General features: G+C 44.1%; 1 protein-coding gene across 3 annotated transcripts in view; it reads left to right on the forward strand.

The window, feature by feature from the left end:
* CMYA5 (cardiomyopathy associated 5) overlaps positions 1-17,249 on the forward strand; it is a 55,115-nt gene that overhangs the window by 28,649 nt on the left and 9,217 nt on the right. For 2 of the 3 annotated variants that reach the window (XM_079995250.1, XM_079995249.1), the window contains exons 7-12: positions 830-979; positions 2,353-2,499; positions 3,696-3,843; positions 13,148-13,281; positions 13,486-13,585; positions 14,424-14,597. In XM_079995250.1, coding sequence (XP_079851376.1) covers positions 830-979; positions 2,353-2,499; positions 3,696-3,843; positions 13,148-13,281; positions 13,486-13,585; positions 14,424-14,597 — 853 coding nt within the window. Of the gene's footprint in view, positions 1-829; positions 980-2,352; positions 2,500-3,695; positions 3,844-13,147; positions 13,282-13,485; positions 13,586-14,423; positions 14,598-17,249 lie in introns of those variants that run through there. The other variant, XR_013843496.1, reaches the window with a different exon arrangement.

Below are 17,249 nucleotides of genomic sequence, written 5' to 3' on the forward strand. Positions count from 1 at the left end.
TCTTTTGTTCGACCAAGTAATTTAATACTGAGAGATGTTGGTTTTGAACCTCTCTTTGCAGACATTCTACATAGTTAGGATCAATAGCCCCAATGTCTGCATGCTTAGGTGGAAGAGACACATTCTTAAAGGTAAAGGTAAAGGGACCCCTGACCATTAGGTCCAGTCATGACTGACTCTGGGGTTGCGGCGCTCATCTCGCTTTACTGGCTGAGGGAGCCAGCGTACAGCTTCCGGGTCATGTGGCCAGCATGACGAAGCCGCTTCTGGCGAACCAGAGCAGCGCATGGAAATGCCATTTGCCTTCCTGCCAGAGCGGTACCTATTTATCTACTTGCACTTTGACGTGCTTTTGAACTGCTAGGTTGGCAGGAGCAGGGACCGAGCAACGGGAGCTCACCCCGTCGCAGGGATTCGAACCACCGATCTTCTGATCGGCAAGTCCTAGGCTCTGTGGTTTAACCCACAGTGCCACCTGCGTCCCTAGACACATTCTTAGATCTTCTCAAATCCCCATAAAGGTGTTGATCAGTTACACTGAAGGCTCAAACTCCTGAGCAGCTGGGAGGGCAGTTCTGGGAGTCATACACTTCTGCTTCAAAACTATATAGAAAAATGTTTTTTTTAGAGAGAATTTTGCACTACAATGCTAAGGAATTATCCTGAGGAATGTTTTTAAAGAAAAATGTCAAATGGTGGGAACGTGGAGGACTGAATATACAACTAGAAAAATGAGACATATTGACAGATTTAGCCATTCCTAGCTGCAGCCTGGAATGCTCAACGAACAGAGAGGTGTATGAATAACTGATTGCCTATTTTCTTGCAGTCCCACAGACTCCAAAATTACAACCTCAGGATCCAAACTCAGCTACAAGCACATCGATTGCAGTGTATTGGACTGTGAATGAAGATGATGTCATTGATTTTTTCCAGGTCTATTGTATGGAGGAATGCCCAGGAAACAGAGAACAAAGTGGTGCGTGAGTGATTGTGCCTCTCTGCTAGCTGGAGAAGCTGGAGAGGGAAAAGTTTATAGAATCAAATTATAGGAGTAAATCAAAAGCAATAAAAGACATGATACAAAAGCAATATGATAGCATCTAAGAATGTTTTAGACTGGCAGTTTTCATCAGCCACAGAAAATGTGCACTACATCAGTGATCTTTTGTTTCTTATGCTCCAGTTCCTAGGGTTATTTGCGCAAATGTTTGGACGGCATAAAACTTGCTGTTGTTTTGGTCACAAGTCTTGCATTGCACCACTTCCTGCCCATTCTCTCATTCCTCCTCTTTCCTTATTGGAGGGCAATCTTAATGTATTTCTCTTACATAAGGGCGGCATCCCTATTGAAGCTAAAACGGCTACTTTGCTATCTTCATTTCAAGGTGCTGTTTTCCCATTCTTACATGTCATGGATGCGTGAGTGGAGTTGTAGAAATTCAGCATTTATTAAGGCTGGGTAGGAAGCCAAGGCTGAAGAATATACAGTGGTACCTCGGGTTAAGTACTTAATTCGTTCTGGAGGTCTGTTCTTAACCTGAAACTGTTCTTAACCTGAAGCACCACTTTAGCTAATGGCGCCTCCTGCTGCTGCCGTGCTGCAGAAGCACGATTTCTGTTCTCATTCTGAAGCAAAGTTCTTAACCCGAGGTATTATTTCTGGGTTAGCGGAGTCTGTAAGCTGAAGCGTATGTAACCCGAGGTACCACTGTACATACAAGAAATACATGGGTAGTAGTGACAATGAATGAAAATAAAAGTGACAAAATCATTGGCCTCAAAGTGCTCTTAGGCTGCATCCTAGGCACACTTAACTGAGCATAAGCTCCATTGAACAAAGTAGGACTTGTTTCTGTGTAAAGGTGCACACTGTTAAGGAACAATATTAATAAGATACAGTAGTACTAACTAGACAGAATTGTACCTAGCTAGATACTATGAATAGCAGAACTGGTTTCTAAAATATAGTACAGCCATACCTTGGTTGTTGAACGACCTGGAAATTGGATGTTTTAGCTCCCAAACGTCCCTTTCCCCCTAGTCTTTCAGAACCTGCAGAGGTATGAAGAGGGCAGAACAGAGACAAACAAGGTGGTGTAGTCTCAGATTGCTTGGAAAGGACCTGGAGGGAGGAGTCTTAGAGAGCAGTGGAAAAGCAAGGACCTTCAGTCCTCGCAACTGCCTTATTGGGACAAGATCTAGCAGGAGGAGTTGCTGTGCTCACTAGACCTGTGCTGTTTTGTTTCTTTGAATAAAGAGTTAATTTCACTGACACCTTGTGAGTTATTGTTGACCTGCTGTGACATTCTCATGACTTGTTTCCTGTGTGTGTGTGTTTACTTGCTCTAGGCTTGGTAGAAGAATACCGCGTTACTGTGAAGGAGAGCAACTGCATTTTGGAAGATTTGGAACCAGGTCACTCTTATAGTGTGTGGGTTATGGCTGTGAACTACTCAGGATGTAGCTTTCCCAGTGGCAAATCCACATTTAGAACGGGTAAGTAGCTTGCAAATTTCCCCGGTGTTTGTAGTTTTTCTGTGTTTAATACAGAGGGTGTCTAATGGAATGCATGGAGAATGTGGCCTCTGCTATGATGTGCCCTGTATTGATCTTTGTGCAAGTGTGACCTGTTTCAAATAGATGGATATCTTTATGAGATGCATATTGGGCTGGTTCATACATGCCAATGATGATGACAACAATGTCAATGATTTGTATACAGCTAAACATGACAAGAGGGATGCGGGTGGTGCTGTGGGTTAAACTACAGAGCCTAGGACCTGCAGATCAGAAGGTTGACAGTTCGAATCCCCGCAACGGGTGAGCTCCCGTTGCTCGTTCCCTGCTCCTGCCAACCTAGCAGTTTGAAAGCACGTCAAAGTGCAAGTAGATAAATAGGTACCGCTCCAGCGGGAAGATAAATGGTGTTTCTGTGCGCTGCTTTGGTTCGCCAGAAGTGGCTCAGTCATGCTGGCCACATGACCCGGAAGCTGTACGCCAGCTCCCTCGGCCAATAAAGCAAGATGAGCACCACAACCCCAGAGTCGGCCACCACTGGACCTAATGGTCAGGGGTCCCTTTACTTTTAAACATGACAAAATGCAGTACTGCCCACATGTACATTACTCAACACCTGGTGGCTAGCAATTAATTTATTACATTTAAAGCCCATCTCCCCCTCTCATAGTCAAAGGGTGGTGTATTCCCACACATTGTGGTACTGATGGAACTAGCTCCCTCCCAGTACCTAGGATTACAGGGAGGTGAGGGGGAATCTCCTGATGTTACTGCAAGCAACACATTTAATCTAAGGGGTAGTTAAGGCCACTAGTGTAGGATTGAAGACCTCATGATTTAGGCTAATTGCACTCAGCTGTATTTTTAGTTTAATTGTTTTAATTGCTAGCTGTGATTCCCCCTCCTTCCAAAAAGGAAATGAGGCAAAGGGCCTCTATAATAATAATAATAATAATAATAATAATAATAATAATAATGATGTTTGTCTAGATCTTATCACTATGGGTATTATTACCTTTTGAGGAAGGAAAACATATGAAGGGGGAAAAGACTTTAAAGAAATTGATGAGGAGTGTCAGCTTGATATTAGCAATACTGATGCACTCATTCCTTTCAGCGTATAAAGACTGCAGCTATCACTATGTAGCAGAGCTAACACGATGTTGTATTCGCAGCTCCCCCGGCCCCTGTAATAAAGGCAGAAGAATGCAGTGTGTGCTGGGACGCTGCCACCATCCGATGGAGCACCAGTAACCCAGAAGCGACAGACTCTTTCACGCTTGAGTACTGCAGACAGTATTCTCCTGAAGGAGAAGGTCTGAGGTCAGTCCCCTGTGCTCTGAAATGCAGATGGACTGGATTGGAAGCTAAAAGGAATGTTCCAGAATTGGGATTATTTTGAGGGGAAATAATTTTGTGCGGCTCGATCTTCCTAAGAAAGAGAGATCAGCTTTGCCATGGAGATTAACATTTGTGCCAGATGCTAATCTCTGAGATTATACTCGGAAAATCAGAAATACCTTTAATTTGTGTTACTAAAGAACAAAACTACTAGAGACTAAACCCCAAAGGCTTCCTTGGGTCCTGTCCAAGCCCTCCAGAAATGGATTAAATGTACGAGGCCTTGGGCTGACCTATCTGCACCAACATCCTATGCAAGCTGCTTTCTTTCCTGTTGAGTTTATCTGCAAAGACAGCAAGGCTGGCATAACTGCAGCACTTTTCCTAACTGCTATCCACTCAGTGGATAATGCTGGGCCTGTATCAGAGATACAGCAGTTCAGATTCTATGTGGATGTATCCCAGCTTCTCAGTCTGCTAGGTCAAGGGCTCTCACGCTAGCAAATGGGTGAGTTTTAATGTTCTACAACAGAGGAATCCAACATAATGGTTGTGCCAATGGAAACTTGGTACGTAACAGATTCCACTTGTGCAGCTCTGCTCCACTGGTGTGAAACATTTTGCCAGTGGAACAAGAATGTCAGTTGCTTTATATGCCACTACATTGTGTACAACCCTAAACTGATATTGTTCAACCTGATGGAATGATTGTTATAAAGAGACAATGGGATATCCCTCCTATAGGCTTCCCTGAACTGCTTGGTGGACCTGTGGGCTACAAGTGTAATAAACATGCTGAGCAGATCTCCGCTGTCTCCCCCGCTTGCAAAAAAAATAATAACGCACTAGATCAGCTTTCTCCCAACCTGGCACCATCCAGATCTTCCCCAGCTGGCTGGTGCTGATGCTGCATTGCAAACCTAAATATCTGGAAGGCACAAGGTTGGGGAGGGATGCCCAGGTGATGGAGCATGTGATGGAGGAGGAATTGTACCACGCTCTGAGCTTAGGAGCCCAGTCCTGGAAGAAGGATGGCGATGTTCTTCTTATCAGTGAATTCCTTAGCTGAAAAAGGATAAGTTAGGAGGCTCCCATTTTGCTTGTGCCACCTCCTCTATAGTTTACTTAGCATAATGGTTCATTTGGACCTGAGAACCATTTTCTCTTCCTGTTTTTTTGCTTTTTGTTTGCATTTTGTTTTGCTGGCAAATGCAAGTTGTTAAAGGGAGCAATGTGTATTTGCATATTGGCCTCCATCCCAGGAGCTGTGTCGGTCCTGGGGAAAGAAGGATGAGCTCCAGAGCAAAGACTGGGGTAATTAATTCATTAGTTGAAGGCAGGGACAGAGCACTGCTATGATTCAAAAAAGCTTCTTTTATTTTATTTTTGCAATTCATTTAGTGGTTGCACATTTTGTTTTAATTTGGGTGAGTGTGTGGGGGGTTTAAGCAGCTTTGCAACTTTTCTGTGATATTGACTCCTGAGAAAACTCAGTTGGTAGAGTATGAGACTCTTAATGTCATGGGTTCGAGCCCCAAACTGGCGAAAAAAATTCCTGAGCTGCACGGCATTTGACTAGATGACCCTTCCAACTCTACAATTCTGTAATTCTTTGAGAGGGAAAGCTCTCCCTTCCAGCTCCTCTGAAGACCTGCCACACTAAAGAAGCCATATTTCCCCAGACAGAAGGTGCGTACACAAAACGTCCTGGTTGCATGAAATAGCCACTGAAAGCACTACTGTGACTTCTTATCTCAAGCACACGGTCTATTTGTGCTCATGATTGCATCTGAAGAACAGAAGTGATGTTCACAAGCTCTTCAGTCTTGCCACATCTGCTGTGTTTATTACAGCTTTGTGGAGACACAGAAAGCTGTCTGTTCAAAACAGCTTGCAATAGCAAAACTTGATGAAGGAACACTTTTGTCTCCCTGTGATCAAAATTAAGAAGAGAGCAGCACTCGAAACCTGAGTAGAATTTTAGATGCATTAGCACTGCTTTGTGTTATGGGACATGATTTGAAAATCAGTCTTGCTCTGAGCATTTGTTACCGCTTCTGGAGAACCAGAGCAGTGCACGGAAATGGCGTTTACCTTCCTGCTGGAGCAGTACCTATTTATCTACTTGCACTTTGACATGCTTTTGAACTGCTAGGTTGGCAGGAGCAGGGACCGAGCAACGGGGGCTCACCCCGTCTTGGGGATTCGAACCGCCAACCTTCTGATCAGTAAGTCCTAGGCTCTGTGGTTTAACCCACAGCACCACCCTTGTCCCTTCCCCAGTCTATAGCAAACATCAAATGCTTGCTTTTTCTCTGACTGATGTTTCTATCCTGCTGCAAACAGCAGCAAAGAAAATGGGATAAATCCTAGCAGCCTGGCTCTCTATCTTCACTTGAGGTCCATGATAAAGAAGGCTTAGCTAGAGGGGAAGCTAAGGAGAGCTATTTTTGTGGCTGATTTCTCTTTATTTCCTTTAAATAAAAGAAAACAAATTATGGAAGGCATAATTCCTTGTGTCTTTCATACAGAAAGAGGGGAATTGAATCAGCAATAAAAGCAAATTTCCTAGAAACATCAAAGGAAGCCGCAAATGAGGGTCATTGATTCAGCAAGCAGTTGGATAAATGCAGTTGGGAGAATATAGCAGTAAAGTCTCTTGATGGGAAGTAAATTTTGTTTTATTTTTAAAATAGAAATAAAATGCCATTTATATTCCAGCTTAACTTTCTCCTACAATGCACCAACATTATGGCTTTACGAGTTAGAAGTAATATTGTACCAGAGGGTTTCCCCTAATAACAAACCCCTAATGGAAACATAAATATTTATAATTAATTACTGCTACTGCATCATTACTTTTATAAATATATATCTGTATACATATTTATGGGCATGGAGACTCTCCTTCAGGTATACAGGGCTGAGGCCATTTAGGGTTTTAAATGTCACCACCAACACTTTGATTTGTGCTCAGAAACGTACTTGGGGTCTTTCAGGACTGGTGTGACATCGTCCCAGTGGCTTCTCCCAGTTACCAGTCTACCCGCCGCATTCTGGATTAGTTGTAGTTTCCGAGTCACCTTCAAAGGGAGCCCCACATAGGGCATATTTCAGTAGTCCAAGTAGGAGATAACAAGGGTATGTACCATTCCAGCAAGACAGTGTGCAGGTAGGTAGGGTCTCAGCCGGCATGCCTGATGGAGCTGGTAGACACGGAATTAACCTGTGCCTCCATGGACAGCTGTGAGTCCAAAATGACTTCCAGGCTGCACACCTGGTTCTTTAGGGGCACAGCCACTCCATTCAGGACCAGGGAGTCCTCCACACCTGCCCGCCCTCTTTCCCCCAGAAATAGTACTTCTGTCAGGATTCAACTTCAATCCGTTAGCCGCCATTCAACCTGCTTCTCTTCATTCCTTCATTTGGTAAATGGCTTATTTGTTAGCTGTAGTGTAAGGAGCAATGCGGACATGTAACGTATTTACTTGGAAGTAAGACCCATTAAATCCAATGGCATTTACTTCCTATTGCATGTGCAAAGGATTACACCCACGATTAGCAGAATGTGGAGTTTTCTATAACTGGTCAAATTTCCAGTCATTTCTCCTGAACAGAAGTTTGGGAGAGTTGAAGCAAGTTAGTTCATTATAAGGGACGCGGGTGGCGCTGTGGTCTAAACCACCGAGCCTCTTGGGCTTGCTGATCAGAAGGTCGGTAGTTCGAATCCCCAGGATGGGGTGAGCTCCCGTTGCTCGGTCCCAGCTCCTGCCAACCTAGCAGTTTGAAAGCACACCAGTGCAAGTAGATAAATAGGTACTGCTCTGGTGGGAAGATAAACAGCGCTTCCATGCGCTGCTCTGGTTTCGGTGTTCCATTGCACCAGAAGTGGCTTAGTCATGCTGGCCCCATGACGTGGAAAAACTGTCTGCGGACAAATGCCATCTCCCTTGGCCTGTAAAGTGAGATGAGCGCGGCAATCCCAGAGTTGTCCGTGACTGGACTTAACTGTCAGGGGTCCCTTTACCTTTACCTTTAGTTCATTATCAGTCAGAGGGAGGAGAAGCAAATGTTGATTAGCAATTTGTACAGAACCAACACTGAACCTGACAAAGCAGCCATTGCCAGCTGTGAAGTCCCCCTTCATCCTCCCTGCCTGTAGGAGGTGCTGTAACAGAATTCCCGCTGCATTCATCCACACTAATTCCCAGATAAATCAGTTGCATTGCTTACAGTAAAAATGATCCTACTGATGAAGCACTGACGTGCATAACAGTTCACCATTTTTTACGTGTAGTAAAAGATAACATTGTACATTAGAGGGGAAGAGGAGGAGCACAGTTAGTTGTAGATTGTAGCCAAAAACAATAGAGTTTGATTCCCATGACTTTTTTGCAGGGGGGGCGGGGCGGGGCGGGGCAGGGAACAATCCAAAAATTGTAGAGTGTGCTTAGGATCTTCCTGTCTTTGAGGAAGAGTAATGGTACCTTTAAAAAGTAATGTATTTTGTCCCTTTTTTTCTTATGTCCTCTGCATTCTGTCAAAAGCTCTCATAGCAACCGCGTAATCTTGAAAGACTGCCAGGATCTGTCACGCTCTGCTAGTACAATGGAGCCATTCTATTTTCAGTGGTACTTAAAGTGCGTAGCTGTAGTATATAGACTCTGCTATATAGACCATCTGTAGTGCTCAGCGTATTTTAAAAGACTGATTACCTCACCACACCTTCTTCTGTGATAGGAGTGACATAGAGCTTATCCGCACTTCCCTTTTGCCCTGCTGTTTCTAGGCACAGGTCTGTGCTTAAAAGCTCTGGGTCTGAGCATGGGTGAGGTTTTAGGCCCTGCGCTTTCTCCATGAAAAACTGCTCTTTAAAGCTCAATTGGAGCAAATGTCAATTTGGGTTCTCTGCAGACTGCTGTTTGCTCCAGTTGAGCTTTAAGTGGGTTTTCATGTGGAAAGCAAACAAAGGTCGGGCACTCTCACACAGAACATGAACCATGCCTGGAAAGAGCAGAGGAAAGGTAAGGTGGATAAACCTGTTGTTCAACAGATTGTGATAGTTTACATTATATTATACCCCAAAGCTGATCTGGAGACTAAGAAATGAATGAACTATTCCCCCCCCCTTTGCTGTGATCAATATCTTAGCAGTACATTATCTATGCTCTTCCCTTGCTGTCATTTTAGTTACACTAGCTCTAGGGCAGGGTACCTCAGGTCCGGAGGCCAAATGTACCCCTCCAGCCCTCTCTGTCTGGCTCCTTGGGCTATACCTCAGCTCCAGGCCACATTCCTCAATGTGCTCCACATCCTCCACAATGTGTTCCTGCTTCACATCCCCTTCTAGTTCATTTACGTGGCTGGAAGGTGCCCTCAAACTGTAATAATCCTGGGAACTATAGCTTGCCAAGGGTGCTGAGAGTTGTTTAAAAAAAGTAAAGGACCCCTGACAGTTAAGTCCAGTCGCGAACGACTCTGCGGTTGTGGCGCTCATCTCGCTTTACTGGCCGAGGGAGCTGGCATTTGTCCGCAGACAGTTTTTCCGGGCCAGCATGACTAAGCCGCTTCTGGCGAAATGGCGCACAGAAGCTCCATTTACCTTCCCGCCGGAGCGGTACCCATTTATCTACTTACACTTTGACGTGCTTTCAAACTGCTAGGTGGGCAGGAGCCGGGACCGAGCAATGGGAGCTCACCCCGTCGCGGGGATTCGAACCGCCGACCTTCCAATCAACAAGCCCAAGGCTCAGTGGTTTACACCACATAATGCTTGGGGAAGGGAGCCATGACTGTTCAAAGTGGTACCCTAGAGACTTATATATATGGTGTAGGAGTCATTTCACTCAAATTGTTATTTCTTTAAAACTTTTTATACCCTGCCTATCTGTCATTAAGTAAATAAACTCCCAAGGTGACCCACACTGGACATACCTTGCCATGTAGCATTCTGCCTGTGCAGTTCTGTTACGAGTTGTTCCCATATGGGAGGGTTGACTGCATTCGACTGCTTATCTCTGTTCGCAGTGAGTGTGCGTTTGTTTTCCTGCGCTTGCTGCATATGCTGGCACTTCCTCGGAAATGTGGAACAGCTAGCATTTGTTATGTGAAAATATTGTGGATGTGTGGATGATATGTAGGAGGGCACTGGTATCCGAGTGCCAAGGCCCTGCGCATATACTGCTCTAGTCTTCATTAAGGCTGCACTGAATATTCTCTAGTTTGCCATGAAATCAGCACACTTAACACAGGCAATTTAGGGGGGTGAGTACCCACTTTGCTGAACGTGTGAATAATATCAGTGGTCTTTGCTACCACTTGGATCCCTTGGTTGCTGCTTTTGCCTGACAATTGCCCATGGTGACTGGGGCTGATGGGAGTGAGAGTCATAGAATCATAGAATCTTAGAGCTGGAAGAGACCCCCAAGGGTCATCAAGTCCAACCCCTGCAATGCAGGAATCTCAGCTAAAGTATCCATGACAGTTGGCCATCCAACCTCTGCTTCAAAACCCCCAAGGAAGGAGGGTCCACAACTTCCCAAGGGAGACCATTCCACAGTTGAACAGCATTTACTGTCAGAAAGTTTTTTCCTGATGTTTAGTCGGAATCTTCTTTCTTGTACAGTGGTACCTCGGGTTACAGACGCTTCAGGTTACAGACTCCGCTAACCCAGAAATAGTACCTTGGGTTAAGAACTTTGCTTCAGGATGAGAACAGAAATCGTTTGGCGGCAGTGGCTACGGCTGTGGGAGGCCCCATTAACTAAAGTGGCACCTCAGGTTAAGAACAGTTTCAGGTTAAGAATCAACCTCAAGAATGAATTAAGTTCTTAACCCGAGGTACCACTGTAACTTGAAGCCATTGGTTCGAGTCCTTCGAGAACAAGCAGGAGAAAACAAGCTTGTTCTCTCTTCCATGTGACAGCCCTTGAAATATTTGAAGATGGCTATCATATCTCCTCTCAGTCTCTTCTTTTCCACGCTCAACATACCCAGCTCCTTCAATCATTCTTCATAAGGCTTTGTTTTCAGACCAGCAACATCTCAAAAGTCTCAGGTTTCCCATCCCTGATTTAGGTTTTGTTCACTGAATGTGGGTATTCAGAGCAGACCGTGCCACTGAGATCCCCCTTCCCAACTGCAACACATCAACTGGACAGGTGACCTCTGTCACTGATGCTAACCAGGCGCACAAATGTTCACCTGATTGAAATTACACATGTGCCTTGTTGAATTGAGGCTGTGCAGTCACATTCCCCTTTGACAGGCTACTTGTTTTCATGAAGCTGAGTTATATTTGATTTTGTATTTATTGTATTATTCTGGGATAAGAGTGAAGGAGCCTATACAGTGGTATCTTGGGTTAAGAACTTAATTCGTTCCGGAGGTCTGTTCTTAACCTGAAACTGTTCTTAACCTGAGGTACCGCTTTAGCTAATGGGGCCTCCTGCCGCCGTGGTGCGATTTCTGTTCTCATCCTGAAGCAAAGTTCTTAACCCAAGGTACTATTTCTGGGTTAGTGGAATCTGTAACCTGATGTACCACTGTAAATAGGGTCAGATTAAAATGGCCGCTTACCACCTTTCCTGGTGAGCAGTGGTTGCAGCCCGATGCGGCACCTCCTCTCCCCTTGGGCATGCTGCACCATCTTTGCCTGTCTCCCTGTCCCCCTTGGCCGCTGCGAAGTCTCACAGGTTCCTGCCAAAACTCGTCCATTCAAATGGGCCAATCCATGGCAGCCATGGGGGGGGGCATGGCGAGTGGACCTGAGGGAAGCAGGCTTGCCTCAAGTCCGCCATACATCTACTTAGCCCAGCCAACCCTCAAACACAGCACCCAGTTGGGTGTGCCGGGGTTGGGTGTTGGGGCTCTGTGGCTGGGCTTGCAAGAAGAATATGAAAGTCTTTGAAATCCACTCTAGCTGAAAACAGCTCTCTTTGAAGTTGGAATGTATTTCAACCCTTCAGGTTTTTTTAATGGTGAAAGGGCATTGTATAAATAAATGAGATGTAGCGACCAGTCCTCTCAAGGTCTCTGATGTAGAACTGTGTTGACAGTGACTGCTGTTTGCTCAGCATAAAGAATATATATGAAGTAAAACGACATTGACTACACTTATGAACAAAGAATAATGCTTAAAAAAGGGAAATCAACCATGAGAAGCTATGTCCTTTATTCTTCAGCTTCTGGTGCTATCTGGTGGAAGCTGGTGAAAAAACAGCTCCTATCATTAGAGTCTGACAACCTGTTTAAGAAGAGCATTGAAGTTGTTATAAGTAGAGGCTCTGTTAATTGTGATGTGGGCATGGATATATTTTATCTCACTATTATCTTCAATCAAGTAGGGTTTTCAGCTTTTGGTGCAAAATTTGTTTATCATAAGCTTAAGGGATATCAAAACAATCCCAGTTTCACGCTGCATTCAGCTCTCTATTGTATGTCTCCAGTCCAATAGAAGTGTTATTGTGTAGTGTCAGTCTTTTGAGCTGGTGCAGCAAAAAAAGAATGCAACTCCTCACAAACACACTCCTTGTGCCCTGACAGGCTTTGGATACGGCAGTGAATCTGCTGGTCTGCATCCCCAGCCACTCATTAGGATTGCTGTCGTCATTTTTCTTTTGTTTCCACTTCATAGTCTTCTCAGTTTGGACCTGCTTTTGGGGGATTTTGTCATGTAGCCTTTTCTGAAAAGCTGATGCACCAAAGTAGGTTGGCAAGGGGTGGGGGGTTCATTGAGATCTCTTCTTGGAAACATGGCTTCTGACAATCTCTTACAGGGAGAGTCTCCAAAGTTCCTTCCCTGTGATCATGCTCATCTTTTTGAAAGGACTGTCTTTCCAAAGGCAGCTATAACCTAGCAGTCAGGAACCTTGTGGTTCCATGGGCATCACAGTGACACCTGGTGATTGACAGGTGAGTGGCCCCACTGTTGATGAACTGCAGGAGGCCAGGTCCTGTTACTCACCCCTACCATAATTTTTTTTTTTAAATTGCACTTTGGGCAATGGTTTCTGTGAGAAAATGCTTTTTACCTTGTTACTTCTTAGAGTTTTTGTCTAAGTTGGAACTGTTTTGTATCGATACTGATAAAATGTGTTTGTGTGTGTATATATATAAAAAAATCCCAAGTTGTCTTCCTTCCCTCTTTAAGGAGAAAAATAAAGTTCCCTTTATCTTTTCTCCTGCTGAGAGAAAAGCAGCTTGAGGGCAGGAGTGATTTTTGAGAGGGCAAACAGTTATGGATTTTCTTCCACAGAATTCACTATATGTTTATTATATATTTCAGATCCCTGGCTGGAATTAAACAACCTGAAATGAAAGTTCACCTAGAATCCAATGTAAATTATTTCTTTTACGTGAGAGCAATTAACATCTTTGGGACAAGTGAACAGAGTGAAGCTGCTCTCATCTCGACCAGAGGTAGATAAACACTTTCTAACTTGTGGGAAAGGATTCCTTTCTGTCTCAGAAGGAAATGCAAATGCCTTCTAGTAAATTCTGTTGTACATTGTTTCAATGACAGTGATTACTGTAGGCCTTAAGATTTTGTGATTCACTACAAATGCACAATGTAATAATAATCCCTGAAGTGGTGTTTTATTTCTTTCCTATGAATCACATCAGGAACTAGATTTCACATAATGAAAGAAACAGCTGCCCCTGCTTTGCAAGTGTCACCAAGTGGAACCATGATATGCCTTCCTGAGGAAACTGAAGCCATTGGGTTAGTACTACTCATATTTACTCCTCCCTACTATTGAGCATTATTGTCAACAGGATGGGAAGATCTATGTAGGTTAGGGATGAGAGGAATTCATTTCAGTTTGCCTCGAAGCATGAAATCACTAAATTAGCAATTTCCAAACCAAAACACAACCAATTCAATTCTTAATTCAGTTCAGAACAAGGGAGTTTGTACAAAAACGTGTGTACTAGGGTGAAAGAATGCGCAAATTGGTGAAAATAGCATACAAAATGCATTATATTATGCAAAATTGCTTTGTAAAAATCTATACTGGGCACATCTCTCTCTCTGTCTCTCTCTCTTTCTCTCTCTCGTTACTGAACTGGTTGGATTAAAAACAAAGCCAAACAAACATTCCTATCCTGAATATTTAACAACGGACAAATTTCAATATGCATACATAAAAAAATGCAACACAGGCTTGTTTCTTCTTTTGAGGCAGGTGAAATCTCATTGTTAAAGGTGAAGACCAAGAGTCTGCAAACTTTTTCAGCAAGGGGCCGGTCCACTGTCCCTCAGACCTTGTGGGGGGTGGACTATATTTTGGAGAAAAAAAATGAACAAAGTCCTATGCCCCACAAATAACTCAGAGATGCATTTTAAATAAAAGCACACATTTTACTCATGTAAAAACATGGTGATTCCCAGACCGTCCAAGGGCCAGGTTTAGAAGGCGATTGGGCAGATCAGGCTCCTGGGCCTTAGGTTGCCTACCCATGGTGAAGACATTGGACCTTTCTGGTGTTTGAAGGTTCAAACCATTCTTTGACTTTGGCCAATATAATGCTGCATTTGTTTCTGTTATTTCTGTGTGCAGCATCTCCCCAGTACTGGGTGAGCTCCTGTCTGCTCGAGGATGGCACTACTGGGAAACAACTGTGAGTGACTGTTCAGCTTACAAGGTTGGGATCTGCTATTCTACTATGCCACAAGACAGCATCCTGGGTCAGAACAATGCTTCCTGGTGCTTGCATTGTCCTAGCAAGACAAGGTAATGATGAACATCTTATTTTTTAAAAAAGCTGTGGAATTACATGTCCTTTCCAGTCTATTCCTTCTCCTCCCTTCCCCTATGGGTGCATGGGTGTGTGTTGATTTTCTATTTGTAAGCCACTAGAAGATACATGGCAACTTTTAAAAGGTATACAGCACTTACAGGGGCGTCATTTATTATTAAGTGTTGTACTTCTGCATCCCTCAAGGTTCCCCCAGATTCACTGGAAATTTTGTTTGTGGGTAGTGCTGCTTGGCCTACAAAATGATCGGCTTGGTGCCACCAGAGTTGAGCATTAGAAGGAGTGATAATAAATAAATAGTGACGTGCTGCCTTGGAGGACAGCTTGGATGTTATGGAAAGTGGCAAGAAGCATAAGCACAAGTGATGTCCAAAGGAGGACATCTTTGGACATCTTCTTGTATGTTGAGATGAACAGGCTCCAGATGCAGGGACAGCTCAATACGTCTCAGTGCAGGAGAGATGTGCAAATGCTTCCCCCAGATGTTACACTAGTGGCATGGAATATGGATGCTGAGTTGCACATTGGCTTATCACCATGCTCTGCAACTACTCATCCTGTTTTAATGCTCCAATCCTAAGCAACAGCTGTGGGCAGCAAGATGAGGTTCACAATGAATTGGGAGGAATGTTAGCCCTTTATCCGTGCTCTGTAATAAGCTGCTATCAGCTGCAGGAGGGAAACATCTATTGGCACCCAGTTTCCCTTGCCATGATTACAACAACCCTGTGAAAAAGGCCCATTTGCAGCTGGGGTACTGAGTCTGAACGCTTAGGATTATAGTGTCTCAAAGAAATCCCATCTCAATATTTTGTTCCTGTTTTTTCTGGATGGCACAACTTTCATCAACCGAAATAGGAGCAGAAATTTGAGCCTCTGGAATGTGTAGCTGTAATGAATACTCCAACCACAAGATCGACCCGTCTGTTCCCTGGTCTGATTTTCCTGTGTATGTGAGACATTTCTACCATAGCTGCTTCACCCGAGGTCATCTTGATGATTTAGCAGGTGACAGGGCGAAGGAGAGGGATGTTTTTTTGGAGAGAATCCAGGACTCTGAAAGTCTGGATGATTGGTGACTGAGAATAGTGCTCTGATGATATACTCCCTGTCCTCTACACTGGCAGATAAGGTTACGCCGTGGGTGCTTCTTAGGCTTCCACTTTCCATAATCTGATCAGGAGTTTTAGTATTACAGCCATAACCATCAATGGCAGGTTATATTTAATGCTTGTAACGTTGCATTTCAAGGTGCCCGCTTCCTGAAATATTTTATAGTATGTAACACATTTCAAGTGTTTAATTTGCATCACATAAATTATCTCAGGAACAGCTCTGTGCAACAGGTCAGAATTATTTGTCCGGTGTGGTCATTTACTTCTGTGGAGAACTGTGTGTGCAGATGGGATTGACCCAGAGGGGAATTGGATCGTCTAGACCCACTCCTAATCTCTGTCCATTCAAGGTGTGGTTTCTACAGGAGCCTATGTGTTTTTACCCAAATATATGTAGGCTTCCTATGCACCATGGTGGTAACTGGACCTCGTGCTAAAACATGGTTTATCATGATGGGAATGAGCTGAGGCAATCTTTGGATTCATGCACTTCTCCCTTCCCATTCCTGCTTTGGTATGGCTGTAAAGAGAGGTTTAGATGCTTTCACAAACTGCAGCTTGTCCAAACCTGACAAATGGTGGTTGATCTTTAACTATCACCTGCTGAAACAAACCAACGTCAAACCATGGGCTATGACGTTGGCTTGTTTCCAACAAGCCATTGTTTAAGCTAACCACTGGGAAATGAATGAATGATTACACAAAGTTATTACTTTAATGTTTTGGGTGGGGGAGGGACTGTGGCTTAGGAGCGACCTGCGTATTTATTAGGGAAGTAAAACCCGGAATAGTCCATCCATCCTGAATGACCTAATCCTTGTGTTTGGCGTCTCCTAGGTCTGTCATTTGATTAATCACTTGACTTTCAATCAATTACATTGAAATAAATTCCAGAGTTGCAGTCATGTTAGTCTGCTGCTGCAAAATCAACAGAGGGTTTTGTGGCACCCTAAAGACTAATAAATTTTATTATGACATAAGCTTTCATGGAGAGGAGTGGACCCTTAGACTGCAATAAAAGTTGTTAAGTCTTTAAGGTGCCACAGGACTCTTTGTTAATTGAAATAGATGTGCATATTATAGCAAAACGTTTACAATGGGTGTCCTTTGGAGGATGCCAAAGGAAAAGCAGTTTTCTCTGCAGTGTAAAACATTCACTTTACTAAACGAAGCAAAAGCGACTGTCAGAGCCACCCTGGGTCCCAGCTCACAAGAGACCAAAGTCCAGTCCAAGTTATATATAAAAGGTTTTATTGAAGATCATTGTCGTCATTACATCCAAACTCCGTGGCTCCACATCTGTTACCCTTAGATGTTAGAAGTCCCCTCTGAGTCCGTCCCTCCCCTGCACCAATTTAAGAGGCTTGTGCTGCTCCACCTTTTCCTCTCCTTCCTTTTCCGCAGGGTCTTCCTGCCCCCCTGTGTTCCCTCTTTCCGGGACTCCCCAGAGGCTGAGTCTTCTCCTGCCTGCTGCCCCCTCCTTCGTGCTTTAGCACCAGGCTCCTCCCCAGA

This window comes from Podarcis cretensis (assembly GCF_951804945.1).
Source record: "Podarcis cretensis genome assembly, chromosome: 11".
In the NCBI taxonomy this organism is placed as follows: Eukaryota; Metazoa; Chordata; class Lepidosauria; order Squamata; family Lacertidae; genus Podarcis; species Podarcis cretensis.